This window comes from Condylura cristata, unplaced genomic scaffold, assembly GCF_000260355.1.
Source record: "Condylura cristata isolate star-nosed mole 26May11 unplaced genomic scaffold, ConCri1.0 scaffold00003, whole genome shotgun sequence".
Lineage (NCBI taxonomy): Eukaryota > Metazoa > Chordata > Mammalia > Eulipotyphla > Talpidae > Condylura > Condylura cristata.
Window position 1 is genome coordinate 33,115,611 of NW_004567104.1, and position 23,348 is coordinate 33,138,958.

Here is a 23,348-nt window from a genome sequence, read left to right on the forward strand (position 1 = left end):
GGGGCCTAGAGCTCGTCCAATATGGCGGCGCCCAGTGGCGGTGTGAACTGTGAGGAGTTCGCGGAGTTCCAGGTGATGGGATTTTCCTCATATTGCAGACCTATCCTTCTTTTTGTCCCCGAACCCTGTTCTCCGCTCTGGACTGGGGAGAGAGTGTGGGCCAGTTGTGGAAGAAGCGGAGAGTTCAAGGCTCACTTTTCGAGCCATTGGAGGTCACGGGGGGCGCGGGCTTGGCGTTAAGGAGTGAGGCTGCTGGGAGGGGGGTCATGGTTCTTCCAGGGCTGCCCGGCTTTGGATAACCACATCGGGACCTCCGGGTGGTTCTGCTGTGGTGAAGCCGAGTTCGAGTCCGGTGGGTAGGGAGTATAACTATCTTGAATTCAGTGCCTAGCCTCTGTTATTCCCCTCCAACTTTAAAGTTAGCATTTGTAAACAAGAACAAAGTGAAGGAAGTCCGATCTACCTGATGAGAAAACAAAAATCTTGGTCTAAGTTTTACTATTTTGATGGGAAAGAATATTTGGAGCCTTGGAAGGGCACTTCAGTCCAGTACTACTGCAATGCTACTGCCTTTCTAACCATTAAAGAAAAGGTTACATTTAAGAAAGCCTGTTTCTTTTATATATTCAAACAACAAACTTTTAGGGCTAATTATTAATCCATGAATTGAAGAACAGGGTTCTGGATTTTTACCAAGTTGTTGTGAAAGCTGTCTGTTCCGATGCAGGTATAAAAGTGCTGCTGTAGATAATAAGAATTAAAAAAATGAATTAAATGATTATGGCCGTGCAAATGTGCTTTTAACTAAAGATATTGCAAAGTCATTGACCTTTCTGTAGTAAGCTTTGTGCTTTGACCATCGTTTTGTAGGGAGTCTCCACAGATGAATTATTTCACAAACATCATTTAGCCAAAAGAAGTTTAGGTATCTTTCCGTCATTATTTGCACCCTTTTTTCTAAAGCTACGTTTTTAGTATATCAGGACAACAACTGACTTCAGATGTGATCAGAGTGCCCAACAAATACTACTACTTGCAAAAATCCTAAGTAGGATAGCAAAAAGACTATTCAGATTAAAACAAAGAAGTTATGAAGTTAATTGTTCGATTTGTGGCTTGTTCTTGTTACTATGATTTAACTTGTTACTGAACTCAAATAATTGAGCAATGATAACCTTAAAATACATGGGAAAGAGCCCTTGAACTTATCACTTACTCACTTGGGGAATTAACTTTTGAACTGGCACAATTAGAGTATGTTAAATAACATTTAAAATTGCTTTTATCTCTATAATTATTGAATCCCTAAAGCCAAATTTCAAAAGCTCTCATATCTAATTAAACAGACAGTGACTAAAGAACACTAATTTTTCTTTTGGAAGGTCAGTAAGATAAGTAGAGTAAAAGCTAAACTGTCTTGCAAAACCATTCCATTCACAGAGAGAATATAAGGAAATAGGTGATAAAATGAGTCTAGTTAGTGAAACCTGTGAGAAGTTTGTGGGTAGTTTCTCTAGGACTTTTCCAAATGTGTGGTTTACAATAGAGAACACCCAGTTTAAAAATCAGAAGATCAGTTTTCAAGAGCTGGCATGGATTGCCATTTAACATCAGAAATGAGTACAAGAACATTTGCCTCTTATTGATTCAGAGGTACAGAACAATGCAAGTGAAGTGCTGTAAAAATGTATGACGTGTAGGTTTAGGTGAGCTTGGTAAAATTATAAAATGTAGTTAACTGGCATACTCACAAATTAAAGGTTTTTAATCCTATGAAACCATTACATTTTATGGGGGTACATAACTGTGAAAAACTGTACACTGAATACTATGGCAGAAGAACAGGATCATGTACTTCCATTATAAAGATTAGATGCCTTTCAATGTTATGAAAATGTTGAAACACTATAGGAAAGTTGAAAAAAATTTTCCAAGACTTAACACTCTGGAAAAATATCTCACATCCACTTGAACTCATGTACTCATCAGCTAGAATCTAGTTATTTGCCATATTTAATTTGTCAAATGTCCATTTTTCAGTTTACCCATCAGTTCACCTTTTATTGTTTCATCTTTCGAAATAAGTTATAAACAGCCATACTTTTTACCCATAAGTATTGTACCATGCTTATCATAAGTAGCATTCAGTATTTTACTTTCTCTAAAACTTGCATATAGTGAAAAGCACAAATCTAAAGTTCATCATTCAACTAAGTTTTGACTTTTATATACATGTATCCTGCAAACTTTCATTAACATAATAATACTATCACCTACCAAAGTTCCCTCTTCCCCTTTTCACCCTTGCAATTCCTGTCTGTATCCTTCCTCCTATTCTGCTTTTTTTAATTTAAGATTTATTTATTTGTGCATGCAGAGTTGGGGTACAGACCAGAGTTGTGGGGCGTGGGTGGTGTGGGCTTGTGAGAGGATTCACCAGAAGCAGAGAAGGCAGCAGAACAGGTAGATTGACTAAACACACTGCTAAAGGGAGCAGCTGGCTGGTCAGGAGAGGTCTGCCAGGCCATGAAGATCACCTCTCTGGCCTGTCTGAGGAATCAAACTCCTAAGCAGCTGCAGCAAGCTTCATGGTGCTGCATTTTAACCTGTTGTGCCACCAAGGAGGGCCCCTGTTCTGCTTTGAAACAAGTATTCTGACTGTTCTATATTGTGCATGCTTGGTAGTTTAAGATTTTTAAAATTTTTTAATTTTGCAAATTTTACTTTACTATTATAAAAGTTGACTAAGCATGCCTGGAAAATACCCTGTTTCCAAAATGAGACAAAATCCAGAAAAAAAGTTTAAAAAAAAATTGTCTGGAACCCCATTGTAGCATTAAACAGCAAAAAATTATGGGTCTTAGTCTGCTAGGGCTGCCAAACAAGTAGCCCAGACTGGATGGCTTAAACAATCAAATTGGCTTTTTGCAGTTCTACAGGCCTGAAGTCCAAGAGTCTGATTAGGTTCTGATTAGGCCTCTTTTCCTGCTTTGCAGATTACCACTATTAAGTACCTGCGTCATCTCTATGCACAGAGGTAGAGCTAGCTCTGGTTTCTTTCTCTTTTAAGGATACCCGTTCTGTAGGATTAGAGCCTCACCCTTCTAACTTCATTTCACCTTAACCTATCTGTTACCTCTGAACTTGTGTGCCTTTGTTGTGTATGATGTCTGCTCAGGGGCCTCTTCCAGTTACCTTCTTGATGAATTTCTGTGAGTGGAATACTATTGAAGCTAGACATCAGATACCAGTCAGTAACTGATTTTGAGTAGTATGGTAATTAGGTACAGACAATTATTTTGTGTCATTCCCAAATCATGATACAAATGATTTAATAACAACACTTTTGTACCTGCATGAACTCCATTTGGTCCCTGTCTGTGAGTATCACCCAAGCTTTTGGAGTCTAAAGTAAAGAATAGGGTACCTACTGAGACTGTAATTCTTTTCCTTCTTTCTCCCTTTGCAGTTTTGAAGGAAATTTACTCCCCTCCCCCACTTACCTTTAGCTTTTTCTACTATCTTTTCTGCCACTTTTAACACTAGTTTATAGTGCTCAACAATTCCTGTACAAGTACATTTATCAGTTTAAAGTTTGTCCTATTTTCTCAGATTCAATACTGTCCAATAGCACTTTCTGTGATAGGGGACATTTATGCTAGCCAGTGTGGTAGCCACTGCAACATGTGTCTTTTGAGTACTTGAAATATGGCTAATGTGACTGTGGAGCTAAATTCACAATTTATTCAAAATAATCTTATGGATATGTTATATTAAAAACCAAGTTCATAACATATGTTAATGATTCTATGGAGTTTAAATATTTGTTGTCCTACATTTGGTAGACTGAAATTTGCTAGATATCATTGGTAGACTAAAATTAATTACTCTGTTACAGACCTAATACAGGTAAATTCTCATCACTGTATAAAAAAACTTGATGGTATGTTCACATTGTTTTACTGGTAGGAAATATGGCTACATAGCTAATGATCATATTAAAAACAGGTTAAAGTTCAGAGTAAAGAACTCTAGGCTATGTCAGACTATATAATGTTTCATTAATGATGAAATTTTATCAGTGATACTACTGACAAAAAAAGGTGCTGAAGAGGAGATAAGATAGTGTAGTTGAACTGGTTTTGGATCTGACCTTTGCCTGTGTTTCATTTGTCTGAATTATGCACCTCCTACAAGCGGTTTACTTCTGTATTGAGATTAGAAAAGGCCAGTAAATTGCTAATTAAAAAGTCAGGCTGATAGAAACAGAATCTGGGCTGCAAACTTAAATTGAATGGCCTAACCAGTTATTATAATTGGACACAATCTAGATTCATTAATGACTGGCAAGATAAGCTATGGTACCTGCAGAGGGTAGAAAATACATGTAGCTATTAAAAATATCTTCAAGGCATTTTCAGTAACAAGGGCAAAACACTCATTGTATAATATTTAAAATGTTACATAGTACCTTCGTTTTACAAAGGTATTCAGAATAGAAAAATAGAAATAATTCCAAGAGGCATGTTCAATTATTGATAATGCCTAACTAGATGACTTAATTTTTTTCTAATTAAAAAATGTCACAATAAATGCTTTTATTTTAACAATTGGATGAAGAAAAACATGAAAGGTACTCTCAATGGTGGATTTATAGGTTTGCAAAGGAAAGTTATGTTGAACAGAGATCAAGCAAAGTTGTGTTTAACACACATTGACATTCAGTGTCAGCTTGTTTTCAGTAATAAGTATATTCCTAATAATACATGTTTCTATTCTCTTGATTTTTCAAGTAAAACCTATTTGTCAAACAGTGCAGGCTCTTTCCATCTACAGCACATAGCCAACAAAGGGTCCCATCAACCTTGATTGTCACATACTCAACAAAACAATCAGTGTAATTGCCTGCTCTACCCCTCTTTCTCTATCATATACATAAGAGCATATACATATACATAAGAGCATGTAAACTTATAACATTCTCTAAAGTTTATGCTCTCTAGAGACAGAATCTAGTGATGCTTTGCCATTTTTTAGTGATAATAAAAAAGAAGTAGGGGAAAGGGATTATACCCTGTAGGTGTGCTCACCAATCTTTCTAATCTTGGTCCTTTAGGTTACTTTACCTCTGTTTGATTTTTGAGAGCTGAATCTTTTTCAAGTGGGGAAATTCTTGGGAAATGTGAGGTAGGGTTACTAAGAAAAGGTAAAAGTAATTCCCACTTGTTCTGTGGCCAAGAAACTGGGAACAGATTTTCAATTCTTCTCTAGTGGCATGTTTTGTCTTACTTCTTACGAAATTAATACTTAAACCCAATAAAAAGCTAAAGATTAATATCTGCAAGTTAATCACTACTGGTAGTTTGTTATATATATATGTTTCCAAAAGTTTTCAACCTAGCATCACTTTTTTTTTTAAAGATTTATTTATTTATGCATATAGAGTTGGGGTACAGGCCAGAGATGCAGAGGGTGAGAGGATTCACCAGAGACAGAGCGGGGAGCAGAACAGGCAGATCGACGAAGTACACTGCTGAGGGGAGCAGCGGGCGGGTCAGGAGAGGTCTGCCACGCCATGTGGATCTCCTCCAGGGCAGGCGGGAATCGAACTCATGAGGAACTGGTTTCAGCTTCTTTGTGCAGTGCTTTAACCCGCTGCGCCACCAGGGAGGGCCACTAGCATCACTTTTTACAGTGATAGAGAAAGAGGGGTAGAGCAGGCAATTACACTGATTGTTTTGTTGAGTATGTGACAATCAAGGTTGATGGGACCCTTTGTTGGCTATGTGCTGTAGATGGAAAGAGCCTGCACTGTTTGACAAATAGGTTTTTCTTAAAGATTTATTTATTTATGCATACAGAACTGGGGTACAGGCCAGAGGTGCAGGGGTGGTGAGAGGATTCACCAGAGAGGATTCACCAGAGACAGCGTAGGGAGCAGAACAGGCAGATCAACAAAGTGCACTGGGTCAGGAGAGAGGGCTGGTCTGGAGAGGTCTGCCACGCCATGTGGGTCACCTCCAGGGCGGGGATGGAACTCATGCTGAAGTGGCTTTACCTTCTTAGTGCTGTGCTTTAACCCGCTGTGTCACCAGGGAGGGCCCGCAAATGGGGTTTTAACATTAATAAAACAAGATTTACCTTGTCATCCTTCTAAGTAAAATTAGTAGGGAAGCTAACATGTTTATTTGGGAATAGCAGAGAATTGCTGTTCAGGGTACACAGATTTAGGCAGAGGGAGGAATCCAGGTTCTCATGGAGGGAAAAAGAAGGGTGAGGTAATAATATTGTGACTGGGTGGTCCCCAGGAAAAGGGGAGGTTTCAGGTTCCCTGCCCCACCCAAGAGGAGGGTGGAGATGAGCTGTGGAGAGAAGGACTCAGAAGAAGGAGGAAGCAGGATGGAGAGCCAGAAGTTTCCTGAGGGAGTCACATGGAGCAGAGAGACATGAAGAAACTTTGTTTGTTTCTGGTCCTAGACTGGGTGAAACAGATGTGGGTGAGAGACCTGTAGGGAGGTGACGATGGTAATGTTTATCTTGATTTTGATTTTGCTCTTTTCCTCCCAGACTTGTCTGGCCATGTCTGACCATTTTCTCTGGGCCCCACCAGAAGGGGCTTACGACTGCGGCAGGCTTTCAGGCCTTGCTTGGGCCAAGCAAGGGTGGACTTTTGGGTAGACTTTTACCCTTGAGGAGGCTGGTGACTTTGGATGTTTGGTTTCGAAATTGTATTCTTTGTCTTTTCTGAATTGCACACTCATTGTATTAAAGTTTCTTTCCACTAAAGGTCTTAATATGTCTTTTCTTGATGTGACAGATAGCAGTTACTGATGTATTTAGAGCAGGCAGGTTCGGGGGTTGTTCAGTGGTGCCCCTCTCCCTGCCCTGTAACAATCAGAGGCAAGAATCACAAGGTAAATAGTCAGGTGGTCACAAAGTCCTTTTAGTCCTTATTAGTCCTTTCAAATGCAATATTCTTTTTCTTGTTGATTTCTTGGAATGTTGGTAGCTTGGCCCAGTCCAGGAGTTCAATCCCATTTCAAATAGGTGGCTTTCTCTAGTCCTATTTTAATATGGCTCCAGTGCTGTCTCTTCTCACAGCTTTTCTTTGGAGCCAAGAAAATAGAGACGGTGCCCATTGTTAGAATTACTGGTAGATATTCTACCTGTCCTTATAAAAATAAAAATAAAGGTTTTCCTGGGTAACACTGTATTGGCCTGGTTTCTTCACTCCTAACTTAAAAGAGTTGTAAAATATCCAAAGCTGTACTTTTTGCTTAAATGCTTCTTTTTTTAATCACTTAACTTTTCCATTCAGGTTATTATTTTTTTATTTTAAATATATATAGGAATTACTCAAGGTGATGAGGACGATTGATGACAGAATAGTACATGAATTAAATACAACGGTTCCAACAGCTTCCTTTGCAGGGAAAATTGATGCCAGCCAAACCTGTAAACAACTTTATGAGTCTGTAAGTGCATCTTTTGAGTCTTTCTTTTGTACTTCTTTTGTGGCTTTCTTTGCAGCAAAGTAAGAAATCATTTGATATTAATTAAACTGTGGACACAGCAACAACCCAAAGGAACTGAAGAAAACATGTCATCATGTTTACAAGTCTGATAAGATAGTTGTAGAAATGATAGCAGTTGTTTTTTGCCCCCTCATGGGCAGCCTTACTTTAAGGAAATTGTATGTGCAAAAAAATGAAGGAGAAAGTGAAATAGAGGGGCAAGAGGAAATGCTTCAAAAGAATTAATCCTAGGAAGCCAGACAGCTGATATAAGAATGAAAACCCTCCACATCTGTTAATGCTCCTTGAAAAGCCACAGACTAATTGTCCTTATCCAGGATTTGGGTGTCTGGAGTATATATTTTGCATGCTTCTTAAAAATTTTCTTTATTATTATTTTTAAATATCCAAAGGCAGAAAGAAATAAAGATGAAGCTAAATATTTTTATACAATTATATCTTCGTGAATTTAGGAACTAAAGTTCAAATGGCATTTGCTTTTTTAGGCTATACCACAAGATTGTTATTTAGATTCATAATTTTATTAAAAAAAAAAAAGCATTACCTAACACCTAAAGTTCATTTCTCAATTATAAAAAAGAATCAATTTTGGATATTTATACTGATTGAATTTAGGACAGTAACTGCAGACACTTTCCGCTTTTATATTATCTTGCTAGTGATCAGGTAATTTTTATGACTTGAGAAAATCTCAAGGTTGTGGATTTTAATGAAAACAATCTAGCATTGGAGTAGAGAATGTGGGTCTCCGTCCTTGTTTATTTTGAGGTTGTTCAATAATTTACTTAGTTTCTTGGAGTAGCTCTATCTGAGGAACTAGAAATTTATGGCGACTTCCCTCAATGCTCATGTCATCTATAATCTGTTCACTTGCTTTTGTTTTAGAGTTTATCTACTTAGAAGTTTGTAGTATAATGATTAATTAATGATTAATTAACACCATGTATTCTGGGACTAGATTAAATCCCACCTCTGCTACTTCCTAAATGCTTGGCTTTAAGCATGTTCTATCACCTCTGTCATTTGTAGAATTGTGTTATAACAGTACTTACTTCTTAGAGTTGTTAGAGGATTATTTGAGTTAAAGTACTTACTCTCTATATAAATGCTGGCTGCTTCTGTTACTATTACTAATTCTTATTATTACTTGTCCCTTTGTTGAATTAGAAAAACCTTGCATACTAAATTTGAGACCTTTCTGCTCTGGAAATAGTTATGTTTGGGTTTTTCTCTGTCTACATCCTAAATGGCTCCAACACTGTGAACATCATATGAAGGGCTGTTACCATGTATTTTGCACTAGATAAAGATAATTGCCCTGTAGCAGAATGTCCATGCCACTAAGTACCACTGAGTTCTCTTTAAGTATTGTCTTGGTTAAGAAGTGGAACTCTATGAAATAACCAGGTTGTTCATGGTCACCCCAATTTATTTTAGTCCTTGAATTCCCTTCTGTGGCCAAGGAATGAATAATTGCACTCTCTAATGATAATACTTCTTCATAGATGATCAATAAAGTTATTTTGAACCACTAATTTCAGAAATTCTGCTTAAAGTACACTGTTGGTAAAAATTAAAAAATTTTAATCCCCTTATTAAAGCATACTCCCTTCAATCTGAAAATTTTTTAACTTCACATTGTTTATTCTGACTACAAGCACATAAATCAGCTTTGAACAAGAAGAAGTTTATGAACTTGAAACAGTGCTTAGCAAATACAAAATAGTTACTGGTGCCATAGTGATTAATTTAGAGTAGTATTTCTTTAATGTAATGAACTTTTGGTATATATGTTTAAATGGAATGCTTCTGCTTATATTCTTTAGACAGGACTTCTGGAGGAAGATTTAAAACAAAAAATACCATGATAGAAACTTGCTAATATTTTGTTTTTAATGATGACTAAACTAAGAGTCATTGTCAGGGTACTAAATGAAATGATGTTTGGGAAATGAGAATGTGGAGTTAATTTAGAATCAACCGTTCTTCTAGAAAGAAAAACACCAAGAAACTAGAGTCAGGAAAATCATTGACTTGTATATTCCTTGAAGATCATTGACTTTGTATATTCCTTGAAGGCAAAAAGCATTGTTTTATTTATTCATTCATTCATTTATTATATTTGTTGGTTCATTTATTATTTTTCCAGGTTTATAACTTACAAATTATCACATGACTTAACATTAGCTTCTCCAGTCATGGAGAATGGGTGGGGTATAGTTTAGAATCTCTTTATGTTGCTTTCACTGCTAGAGTCTTAACGTGTAAGACCAGCAAAGTAATTCCCCTTTATGGTTAAAAATTCAGTCTACCCATGCAAGCAAGTGTAAGAGTTGAAATACTTTTTGATACCAGTGAAGTAGAATTGGGCCTCAGTTCTGAGCCTGCCATAATTTCAGTTTTGCAGAATGCACAGATCCTATCAAAAAACATTGTTTTAAATAAGGGATCAGGAAAAAAGACAAAACTAGTAGGCAAATATAAATTGGAGACATTCAGCAGGGGAGGAGGGAGAAGGGTTAAAACAGAGGTGAGGGAAGAGCACAAGACTAGTGATGGTTCACAATGGTTTGCTGATGGGAATTTTACAGGGACTATACCTGAGAGGAGAGATCAAACATTGTACAAAAATGAACAATGATGTGAAACACACACTCACACACATAAATATTAAAAAATAAAAAACATTGTTTTAAATTAATGATTGAAAGATAGGTAAAAAAATTTTATACCAAAAGAAATCCTTAAGGCTCAGCTAAAATAAAGTAAAAAACTGAGAGAAGTCTTAGGTACACCCCCTTTGTTACCTTCTGAATCATTCTTCTGTCCCACCCCAAATGCCTTCATTTCAGAATTGCTTACCCCAAACCAAAGGAAGTATGGTTATAATATGGGTATTATTAGGGATTTTTCTCCTATAACTAGAGGCATCGCTTTTACTTCACTTCTCCTTTGATAAGCTCTTACATATCAAATAATTCTCATGTGAGCAAACCCTTGAGCATTATGTATTGTCAATCAACTAAACCTGGTTTAGTGCTACATTTTTCTCTAGTAGGCTTGTGTTTTGTTTTGTTTTAAGATTTTTATTTATTTTGCATAGAAGAACTGGGATTAGCACAGAAATGCTGGGGTGGAGAGGAGACAGGATTCTCAGAGACAGAGCTGGGAGCAAAACAGGAAGATCAACTGAATTACACTGCTGAGGGAACAGTGGGTGAGACAGGAGAGGCCTGCTGTGCCATGTGGGTCAGCTCCCTGGCAGGAGACCAACACAGACTGTCAGGTGGGCATTCACAGTGGTAGCGCTGACACTTAATTTCTGGCCACCAGAGAGGCTTCTCGTGGCTTATGTAACAGTCTATTATTAGTTATCAAATGTTCTCATTTCTTTGATATACTTGTACTAGAGCCATGCATATTCCTTCACATACACCATTTAGTTCTGAATTTTATTGAAAGCTAATCATGCAATCCGTTCTTTTTTAAGTTTTTAAATTTTATTTTTTTTAATAATAGTTTATTTTTACATCATTTTGGGCCTTTTTCCATCTTACTTGGAATCCCCATGGATCAATCCATTCTTAACAAGTGATAACAAAGAGGTGAAGATGATTTGTGCGCTCATGACTGCCCATACGGGAGTAGGTTCTCGGTGTCACTCATTTGAAGGAATGGTAGGCAGGTGTATCCACAGGAATGGGCCTGGTTAAAGAGGGAAGTAGTGAGGAAAACCCAACCAAAGAAGATAGCTTTGTGTTGACAGAGACTAAAAGTAAAATATTGAACATTTCAATAGAGTGTACACAATTTGAATTTTACTTTTTAAAAATGTTTCTGTATATATAGAAAAATACTGTGACATATCTCCAGTTGGTGCTAGTGCTATTTCATCAATTGCTGGGGGGACAAGGGAGTAAACAAAATAGCTAAGTGATGAGCATCTGGCATCAGAGCTGTGAATCAAGTCACATTACCCTTAAATTTTAGAGATAGAAAGTACAGCAGTTTATTCATAATCTATAGCTAATAAAAGAGGAAATTGAAGCCTGGAAAAGCAAATTATTTAACCATTCTCATACTGTTAACAGGGAAAGCTTAATTCTGAGGAGTTAACTTTTATTCTGTTTTAGGAAAAGTAGTTCCCTAACTTCAGTGACCCTATAATTTTCTGTAATTGTACCTGAAGGAGTAAACATGTAACAGAAGGAGCATATTAGCCAATGAAATAAGGATCTTGAGACTGCCTTTGTGAATCGTAAACATTACAATGGGAGAAGCTAGCATATTAGAGAAATTTACTGTAGGTGAAGTTAAAGGGTATTTGGATAGTTTAAAATTTTACTCTGTTCACTTGGGTACAGTTTTAGTTTTATAGTCAAGAAATGCAAAGGTATATTCTTTTCCTGGTGTTTATTAGGCCAGTGGTTTGCAACTATAAGATTCCTTTATAACTTATGAGATGTATTTTATATCGCTTAAAGAATACATATAGAATGATTAGGTTTTCCCTATTATAATTGTTACTAACATAGCATTAAAATATTCAGAGGGAGGAAAGAGTGTTATTACATGATTACATGGAACAAAGTTAACACTTAAGTTTTAGTTGGAGGTAAAGCTCCATTTTAGGTACCATTAGTTATAATGACAAGTGCATATTATATAAGTTATACTGCTTTTCCTGTCCAAATATTTGGAGTACCATCAAAATTTTGGGCTATTAATCTGTCAGGTATCCTTACCTTGAATCATCACTATATTGATGTAATGCAAATCTGTTTCATATGAAATTTTTCCTTGTTAATTGTTAAAACTTCAAATCTTGGCCAGGATTCTGTCTTTCATAAGTAAATGTAACACTTTTTGCTTCTCTTCATTGTAACTGAGGCTCCTGTGCATGACTTAGTTTGTAATTTCTTCTACATGGCTACATTGCACATGGTGACAGCATGGCCTATTAAAAAATACGAAAGGTAAAAAAAGAGGAAAACCTCAAAGGAAGCCCCTCCAAAGGTACACGAGAGGGAGTGTCAGGTAGAGGAGGAACTCGCACACGGATGGGGTGATGGGGCTGGGAGTGCAGTGGGAGGAGTGGGAGCCCCAGGAGCGCAGTGAGGAAGAGGCAGAATTCACGCCTCCCCCTTAGCGAGTGCCCTATGGGCTGGTTCTGAGTGATTTATGGAATTCTACACAATCTTCTCTTTCATAGATTTGGGTTTTGAAAGTTGTCTTAGGGGACAGAGAGGGACCAGAAGGACAGAAGAATAAAAAAAAATGAAAGTTGTGTTAGAAAATTCTAAATACCGCTAATCTACAAATAAGATTTTTTTAAAGAACTAAAACAAGTTTGGGAGTATAATGTGATTTTTCTCTTTTCATTCCTTTTTTCTTCTAGTTGATGGAGGCTCATGCCAGTAGGGACAGAGTTATAAAAAATTGTATAGCTCAAACCTCATCAGTAGTAAAACAACTCCGAGAAGAGAGAGAAAAGAATTTGGATGATTTAACATTATTAAAACAACTTAGAAAAGAACAAACAAAGGTAAGTTCTCCACTTCTGAGGTGAAACTTTCCCCAACTTAGCCTACAGTTTTTATATGAAAAGTGTAAATTTACTTTTCTTTTTAAAAGGACCAGGACAATAATTGGTAAGTTAATGTGTTTGTCATAAGGTTATAACCATATGCATTGCAGCAGCTTTAGTAAGCATGTAATAATTTTTTATTCCTTTGTATATTCTTTTCAAAGAGAAAACTACATCAGAAAATCTAGGGAAATCACATTTATACCTACTTTTTGAAGTTTGACTTGAGAAGAAATGTTTCTTTAATGGTATTTATATTTTGAAGATCTTAATTTTGGTTTCATTCTATAAAAGTATGCTGAAATGTAACAGAAATTTAACTTAAAGCTATCACCTCTATAGTTATAAAAATAGAATATTTAATTATAACCAGATACATTAGCATTATAATATACCCTCCACCCCCTTCTATTCTGATATAATTTTAAGTTTACAGAAAACTTTCAAGGATACTATAAAAATTCCTCCCACGTACCCTTTATCTACAGTTGCCTTTTTTTTTTTTTAAAGATTTATTTATTTGTACATACAGAACTGGGCTACAGGCCAGAGGCTCAGGGGTGGCGAGAGGCTTCCCCAAAGACAGAGTGGGGAGCAGAACGGCAGATCGATGAAGTACACTGCTGAGGGGAGCAGCGGGCGGGCCAGGAGAGGTCTGCTGCGCCATATGGTCACCTCCGGGGCAGGCGGGAATCGAACTCATGCAGAAGTGGCTTTAGCTTCTCAGTGCAGTGCTTTAACCCGCTGTGCCACCAGGGAGGGCCACCTATCCTTTGTTTTGCCCAACCTGCTATGCAGTCCGTTCTCTCCACCTTTCCTTCTCTCCTGTTCTGTCTTCTTCCTCTCTCCCCCACATACACCACCTTTTTTTTTTTCAGAACCATTTTCCATTGTGAGCGTATCTTAGGCAATTGTATTCTTTACACACACACACGCGCGCGCACACACACACAGACACACCACATTGGTATTTCCTAAAACTCGGGATTTTTCTTCTATGATCACTGTGAGTGAATCACATCTGTACTTAAGATGGCTCAGTAGGTGACTGAAAACTCAGTGTGGGATATAGTCATCTTTCTCATATTCAACAATCATGAGGTTTGCCTTTACTTAGTAGATGTGACCAGACTTGGAAAGGGGACCTTGTTTCAGGCCTCTGCTCATGTAGCTGCATGCAGGTGTGTGCATTTTCTGTCACTCCGCTCGTTCAGTATTTCTCACTGGCTATAGGGTTCACCCACTCTCTTTCTGTTCTTTGTTCATTACTGTTGTCAGCCCTATATTTCCTTCCTGCTCATGCATCAGGCAGTGGTGGGTTCTGCAGACAGTGGACATATCTGTAGTGGTTGTATTACTCTACCCATGACATTTATAAAAGCTTTTGGATAAATGCTATAGAACTTCTTAAAATCTAGTTAATTTTGGATGTTACATTTTAATAGACTCTTGAAAGCATTGATAAAGGAAACAGCAGAGCAGGGCTGTTAAATCAGAAAGGAAAAATCGCTATTTGCAATTATGTCAAATAAAGAATAGAGTAACTCTTGTTAGTAGAGAGCAAAGTCCAAAAACCACTGAGTATTTGTTCAACTGTCTTTTTTGCTCCTGTTCCTTTAGGGCCCAGAGAGAGTGGACCAGTCACTTGCAGACAGGTTTTAGAAACCAGTCAGTGAATTATGAAAGGCTTTCTAGCCTGCTAATGTGTAGGAGTAGAGGGTAACCATAATCAGTACTTAAACAAATTAGGACATTTATAAGTTGAAGATTATAAAATCAGAAAGAGATGACTCTTCGAGATATTCCAGCTCTACCTCTTTTCCATATGAGGCAGCTGAGAGAGATACTAAGTGACACCTCCAATGTCACAGCTAGTGAGTGATAGAACTGAGTCTTTAACCCATCTCTTTGGACTCTGGTTTCTTCAGTCATTGGTTTTGTATCAAGTTGTGATTAATCAAATTCCAATTACATCTGTACTAAATTCTTAACTCAGAGACTGCACATTCCTTGCTGGAACTAAATAGTTGATACTGCCTGTTAGTAGCCTTTGTGGAGAAATTTACTTGTTTAAGACCCAAAGTCTAAAAACATGAGAGGTAGCATTTTCTTGGTGGCATTGAAATTGTATTAGAAGTTGGCTGTAATATCTGCAGGAAAGACAAAAAGCATAGAATATGAAGGCAGACAGCTCTAAGGATATCACTCTGATCTACTGCTCATGTCTTTTTTTAGTGTATAAAGTGGACTTGATTTTTAATAATTTATGTTTTCTTTTGGTTACAATTAAGCTAATGTATATAAAAGCTAGTATATCAACTTTCAGAAAGTCAATATAAAATAGCCTTTTTCCTTTCTGCCTCTCTGGAACTTCATATTTGCTGTTTTAGTCTTTTTTTTTTTTTTTTATTACATGTCCCCCGTCATTGACTTTTACCTTTTGTTTGTTTACTTAGGGGTGGAGGGGAACTCATAATCTTCCAGCAGTGCATTCCTATTTTTGGACAGTTGTAGTTGTTCAAAGATTTCCATATATATTGTAAAAATCTGTATCCCTCTAACATCTAATTACTGCTCCTTAATCTTCCTTCTGGAACAGGACAGCATAAGTCTAAACCCATTTCTAAATGACATCCTTTTAAATATTTGGCAGTAGTCATGAATTATCTTAGTGGCATGTAGTGAGCCTATACTTTGAAGTTGTTGTATCTTTGACAGTAAGTGCAAGTTTTGATCCAAGAGTGAGGCTTTAATGGTTTCTGGCCTGTGTAGATGATTAAAATCTGAGACTGATGTTGCTTTGATGTACGGGGTAAACTTCTCTAGGCTGCTCACTTTTCCACAGTGACCAAATGTCAGAAATAGTTCTTTCCAGATTTTTAGTGTCAGTCCCATGTACCTGAATCTCGGAATGGAGTTTTCAGGGATCTATTGGGTCAGTAATAAGTTTCAGTCTTAACATTACATGCACATTTCTCAAACTTCTTGCCAAGTTGTACTCCTGGCTGTTAAGATTTTTTGGCCTGAGTCCCAGACTCATGGTTTTCCTAGCTTTCTAGCATTTGTTCTCCAATCTACTGTCTGGCCTTAACTTTTGACCTGGTTTTACCTCGGCCTTCAGTTCATGACTTCTGCCTTAATTTTCTTGAGTACTTAAAAGCCTTCTTCCTAAAGCCAGCTAACATTTTCCTCCTAAATCTCTCTGGTTACAGGCGACTCGGGGTGGGATGGATCCTGCCATCTAGGTCTGGCCATGGGATTAACTACTTTTCTGATAGAGTAATTAGGTTGATTGTTACAAAGAAAGTTAGAAAAGCCTCAGCATTTTTAGCTTCAGACCTCTGGCTCGATGGGTAAGGTGTAGGAATTCATGGTGCTTTCTAGATGCTTGCACCTTCCTTACTCTTGTCTTTCCCTAAGTCAGCTCGCCACCTCCTTGTCTTTTTTATTCTTTTGTGCTGTCTTTGCAGATCTGTTTTATACTCCTAGAATTGGAATTACTGAGTTCTAGAATATCTTGATAAATTTTACCAAACTGTTTTCTGTTGAGGTTGCAACAGATTATGTTCCTACTAAAAATGTGCATAAGTATACCTTTTCTTGTGCCTGCACTGTTATGTTTTACCAGATTTTATTAAAATTTTTTTGTCATATTGTGGCTTTATTTACATTTCTTTATACATATATAGGGTCATGCATTTAAACAACGTTTATTGGCCATTGAAATTTCTTCTGTGAACCACCTGGGCATTTGATCTCTTTAAAACCTTTCAAAGTGATTGTAATCTGCAACAGAGATTGAGAACCATGGCACTGTGAGAGTCAACAATTGATCATATATTGTAAAAAGACACTGCTAAAGGCTCCAAAATCTAATGGAAATCATTCCATTAAAAGAATGCAAGAGAAACAGCTGGTGTTGTTGGAAAAACACAGTAGTTTAACTTAATATTAAAATTTTCATGACTTGTTTTTTGTTTCCTTGCAGTTAAAATGGATGCAGTCAGAATTGAATGTTGAAGAAGTGGTAAATGACAGGAGCTGGAAGGTATAAAATAATGTTGGTTTTCAGAGAGAACTAGAAGGAAACTGGAAATGGCATTTAGGCAAAGAATGTAGGGAGGCTCCACAAAATATGTATCATTCCAGTGACTGTGTTAGGGCCACTAACTAAAGCCTCCTCTGAGCTTTGAGAGCTTAAGGGAAAAGCCAGGGCTGGAAACTAACATAAGTTCAACTATAAAAAGAAAGAGTCTATGTCATTTTTACATGTTTTCTTTTAGCTGTGAATAATACTAGAACCTTAAAAGCTCCCTATGTAGTTCTTTTTCTTTTTTTTTTTTTTTTTTTTTTGGCTTGTTTTTTTAAACTTAAAAATGATTTGCAACTTATGTCTTGAAGTCTGAAATTTTTTGCTATTTTTATACCTTTTTTAGTGGGACACTCAATTTTTAGATATATGATTAATTTTTTTAATATTATAGAACACACAATAAAAATGATTACTCTTGTCTTTCAGCCACCTCATTTCTCTTCTCTCGGTAAAGATATATATTTTTTCAGATGTTTGCATTATTTAAATTTTTAAGGTTATGTATTGTATGTATCATGTATGTATGTATGTATGCATACACAACACATACACACACACTTTTTCCCTTTTGTTACACAAATGGAAATGTATTGTCCACATTTGTGTTTTCCTCTTACTATATCTTAGAGAACTTTTCAAATTAGTACATAATTTTCTTATTTTTTATACTTGCATTATATTCCATTGAATAGATGGCTCTGTTTTCTCACAGTGGACTAAAGATTTGGACATAAGACTTGAAACCATAAAATACATCAAGGAAACATAAGTGATAGGCTCCTAGATATCTACTATACAGAGGTCTTTGGGGACTTGACTCCAATGGCAAAGGAAACAAGACAGATTTTTACTGAATTCAGTTCTGTAATGATGTGCACTTGACCATAGAACATTCTGTTGACATTTATATTTGTTTAGTTTTTTAGAAAGCAGGTTAATAGAACAAAAATATATTTAAATTTAATATTTAATATCTATAATATAAAAAATTTAACAAAGAAACTGGCTTTCCTTCAAGCATACCTATTTGTGAGAAAGATCTGGCTACTCATTTTAAAAAGCACAACAGTTAAATAAAACCTATGCCATATATAGAAAGCTTTATCTTAAACTTTTTTTATTTTTTATTTACTTATTTTTTAAATATTTATTTATGCATACAGAGCTGGGGTATAGGCCAGAGGTTGGGGGGAAGGGTGAGGGAGGGGAGCAGAACCTGCAGATACACTGAAGTACATTGCTGAGGGGAGCAGCGGGCAGGCCAGGAGACGTCAGCTGCGCCTTGTGGGTCAGCTCCCTGGCCTGAGATTGAACTTATGCTGCAATGGCTGTAATAGCCTCATAGTGCTGTGTACCAGTTGCACTACCTGGGAGAGCCCTTAAACTTTAGATTTTTTTTTTTCTAATTGTCCAAAAAAATGTTTAAAGTATATTTTCATGAACTAACTTGTGATGATTTTTCCTTGAGTAATTTAAATTTTACCAAAATATTAAAATTATTTACAAATGGATATCAAGGCCTTCTCTGTTCTTTGTGCTCTTAGCACTAGTAAGTCAGTTTGGTCTTTAGGAAACTTCTCTGTTTCTAAATCTGTTGATTTGGGGGTAAATGGTATTCTCCCAACTAAGGCCAAATGTAATTTAATTCTAGACCTATTTATATGGGGTGACTCAACTACTTTTGTTTCTGTTTAAATATCTCAGGTGTTTAATGAACGCTGTCGAATTCACTTCAAGCCTCCAAAGAATGAATAAGAGGTTACTGTTTTTAAACGGACCGAATCATCTCAGAAGAGCTAAGAATCACAGACATTGGCAAGGTGGACATCCTAGAATGATTTCTGAGCCAACAGTCCAAGACATTTGGTTGATTTCAGCCCTACTTAACCAAGACCTCAAGTATAAATAATTCTGATAATTATGGAGAAATCAACTGCTATTTTATACTGATTCTGTAAAAAAAAAAATGTTTTGTAACTATTAAAATAATTTTCTGACTCAGCGTACATATTTATTTGATTGTTTTCCAGGTTGCAATAATAGATCTTAAAGAAGGGTTTGAATGTAATTTCAATATCTTATTTGATTTGTATTGTGCCTTTTTTGATTTTTATAATTTATTGTCATGGACATTAACTCTTTTGGTCACTGGCAATTTTACCCTTTATATATTTTTGTGGGTTTATTGCTTTTAAGTAATACTTAACATTTTAAATACTGTCCAAAGAAAGTTTCTCTCAGTACTGTATTTTATTTTCATATGCATAAACTGAACTTGAGTGTAATGTATTGCCTGGACAGTATTTCCATAGACAGTGAAAAGGGAAATGGTAAAACAAATTCAGAAAAGGAGATTTAAAAAGGATTGCATAATATTTAAATGCATCATTAAAAATCTGTAATTGTAACATTTCATTATTGCAAAAAACACATTTTAGTAAGCATGATTGGATTAGTTTTCTGTTATGCAATTTAGCATCTTAAAATCATACCTCTTTATTATAGTCCCATGGATCAGAAATTCAGGCAAACTTGACTGGGCTCTCTGCTTAGGGTATCAACAGGCTGAAATCAATTTGTCAGTCCAACAAGTCTCTGGGCTGGGAGGAGTTTGCTGCTAAACTCATTCAGTTGGCAGAATTCCTTGTGATTGTAAGGCTGAAGTTCCCATTTCTCTGCGCTACTCTGCTACTGGAAACTGCCCATATTTTTTGATTGTTCTTTCCACCCCTCTTCAAATTAGCAACTGTGTGGAAGGAGTCCTTTCGATTCTTGGAATTTCACTTCCTTTTCTGTGGTAAGTCAGATGACGTGCTTTTAAAAGTTTTGTAAAATTAAGATTCTGTGCCCCTTGAGGCTTCAGACAGAAGCCATCTGGTAAGTTGAACACCTGTGTTATGGGCTGCTTTTGAGTATGAATTTCCCCCCTCAAATTGTTTGACAGTCAGCGATAATAAATGGTATAAACAAAACTTGAACAGTCAACTGGGAGTCAGATACCGTTAGCTGTTGCTGGGGACAAAATTATGACCTAGTTTCAACAAGAAGAAATTTAAAACCAGCAGTGAAGTAGGTTTTCTATAGGACTTTGATACCAATGTTAACTGGCAGAAAGTTGACTAATTACTGGATTGAAGAGTGAATTGTAAGGGTGCATGGCAAAAATGAAACAGGACTTAGCAAAGATCTGGATGCTCAGGGAGAATTCAGAAACTGTCCTTATGAAGGACTCCTGATAACCTTTATAGAACTTCGGATCTGCTAAAAAGTACCACCTAACTCACCCGACTACGTTGTAGAATGCCTTTTCATTACAATATAACATTAAAAATGTGCACAGAGGTGTGAATATAAATGAATATTGGTGTGTTTGTGGTGAATGGTATTTAAAGCCTCAAGTAAGAAATGGATGGTGTGTTGCTGTTGAGAGTTGATTTGCTTGCTGAAACCGTCTTGTATATAACTGCTGCTTTACAACAGTTTGTAGGTTTTGTTGCTGAAGCATCAGTAAAATGTTGACAGGAAAGGGAATGTATAGAAGTGCAGAGATTCCTTTGACCCTCAGCAGGACAAAAGATAGTCCTACAAGAAGTGTAGATAATAATCAATTTTGCTAATTCTAACCTTTGAGTCTAGGCTCTATTAGCCACTACAAAAACATTACTAAATTAAACAGGTAAAACTGTTCTCAAAGATCTTATATGTAGTAAAGGGAGACAATAGTAAAGAAGTAAATAATATGCTGAAAGCTGGTGAAGTTCCTCTTGCTTTCCCTCCCCTCTCCTCCAACCTCCCCCCCCCCCCAGAAAAAAAAGCAGGGACTGGGGTGGAGAGTCGAAAGTGAGTGCCAAGTAACGGTTTTCAGCTGACTGGAGAACATTACAATGCCCTTGTCTTCAAAACATCTATTTAGAAGTCCATGTAACAAAAAGGAAGGTTACTAATAAGCCATTTAAAAAAAATTTTTCTCCAGTCTGATTGTAATCCTGAAAGACAATCCCCAACGACATAATACCAAATGTTGAAATCCTGTAAGTGTCTCTGAAGTCTAAAAGCATGATGTTACAATCCCAAATGGTAAAAAAGTCCCAAATATTTAAATTCTGGAAGCCCAAATCTTCAAAATTGGGTTAGACCACAATCACACTCCAAAGCCAACTGCAGTCAGTGTTTGAAAGATCATAGTTGGAAGTAAAAACAGGTGAAACACAAGAGATCTGCCTGTCACATTCAATCATGTACAATTTACTTAACAAATAGCATCATGCTTGTCTTCAAAAAACACCTTTTGTCAAATAATAAAAGTATTTCTGCAAGAGCAGCAACCTTTTAAATAGAAGATATTGCTGATATAAAGGCTGCCCCAGTGTTAGAAAATATTTAATGGTGAACTCAGGAATTTGAAGATAAACTCACATTCACTACTAGGTCTAACATAAAAACTAGTGCAAGCTTCACTTTGGATAGTGGATGGTACATTCAAAACTCCTAATGTTATATTAATCAACTGTACACCATGCGTCTGTTGGATCCAAAAATTCTGGAACATACCCTCTCATTTGTGTATTAAAGACTGGAAATGCAAAACTCTTAATAGATTTGGTGAAATTGAAGATGTCAATAATAAAGTTCTTTCCACCTAGTGTATTTGGCTAAAGATTCAAATGTGTAGATAGAACATGATACAGAAGCAAGGATGAAAACCTCAGTTTCCAAATGCATTTGTTTCTTCATTAGCATTCCTCTTTCCAGCTGATGAAATTCCCGGGGCTTTTAGTGAATGAAAGCCAAGTTTGGCTGAGGAAGCCAGTGAAGTCACAGACTGGTTCAAAAAGAATTATGTATATGGTGGGATAAGAAGATAGACAATGGTGGTGGATTTGATCACTGGTATTGTTTGTGGTCTGTAGTGAATGCATATGGAATGGATTTCTGCATACCCCAAATAACATGGCACAAACAATGCGGGTATTTAATAGGGAATGCTCTTGTTGGTGTGTTTTGAGCCATAAAAGAATTTCAGTTTCAAGAAATACCATGTAGAAAATGTACCATGTAGAAAATGAATGTGAACATATATTCTGAGGCGTATAAGGGAAAAAGCAGGTTGTATTTTTTTAAACACTTCTTTGTGATGCAAGAGTTCAAAATACAGTTAATGCTTGTGAAAGTCAGCCAGATTTTATGAGTTACCTCTTGTGCAACTGGCCATAATCTATCCTTGTAGCACAATCACATGTCAATTTTTCTTTTTTGTTGTCTTGTTTACTTGTCTCTTTTAAATTGGTACGAGTATTTTTTTCATAATTTGCTATGCCAATCATTTCATCTTTGCACCATTTCCAATACTGGAAGTATAAACTATGTAAAGACTTAGATAAGAGTTCTAATTCATTTCATGTGATTTTTGTAAATTTGACTCCATGACAGCCCTCACAAAATTGGTTTTCCACGTGAGCAATGTGTGTGCACATAAAAACCTTGTAACTGCCTCAATAAGAGACGTCCTTTTTGTATATCTCCATTTGTGAAAGATAACATTCTCTTGATACATGTTTAAGATATAAAGTGGCCTGTGAATTAGTGTCCTGTTTTTATGTTTCTCAAATAAATCCCTTTAAAAATTTAAATAAGGATCTTTGAAATAATTTTAAACTTACTTTCCCCAGAATTCTTTCTGGTTTTGATATTTCAGGATTTCAGTATTCAGGTGTTTGTCTTTTGGGATTATGACCGGAATCCTCCGAGAAAGATACCAGTTTAGCAAATGTAAATGTAATCCCTGTTAGTAAATCAGCTAGCACTTTGGCATAATGTATCAGAAAGTGGTTAAGAGAGAAAATCCTAAGAGGGCTCATAAATGGGGAAAATTTTATTTTCTTTTAAAATTTTATGTGAGATAATGGCTGTTAGCTGAAATTATTGTGATCATTTCACAATATATGGAAATCAAACCTTCAAGTGGGTGCCTTAAATTTATAGTGATGCAAATATTTCTCAACAAAACTACAACAGTAAATAAAAAGATAGTCTTTGGCAGCAAATTCAGGGAGTGCCTGCCAGACAGCTGGGGTTGAGTCCCTGGACTTTGCAAGTCAAGAAGGTATTCTCTCTCTGCCTCTTTGACAACTAT

The 23,348-nt window shown here is 36.4% G+C and overlaps 1 protein-coding gene across 1 annotated transcript; it reads left to right on the forward strand.

The window, feature by feature from the left end:
• Positions 1 to 22,818, forward strand: CCDC58 (coiled-coil domain containing 58). The gene is made up of 5 exons (XM_004675164.2): positions 1 to 72; positions 7,350 to 7,475; positions 12,934 to 13,080; positions 17,111 to 17,170; positions 18,920 to 22,818. Exons 1-5 carry the CDS (start codon positions 22 to 24, stop codon positions 18,968 to 18,970), a joined length of 435 nt encoding a protein of 144 aa, XP_004675221.1. The 5' UTR covers positions 1 to 21; the 3' UTR covers positions 18,971 to 22,818.
• The last annotated feature ends 530 nt before the right edge of the window (positions 22,819 to 23,348 follow it).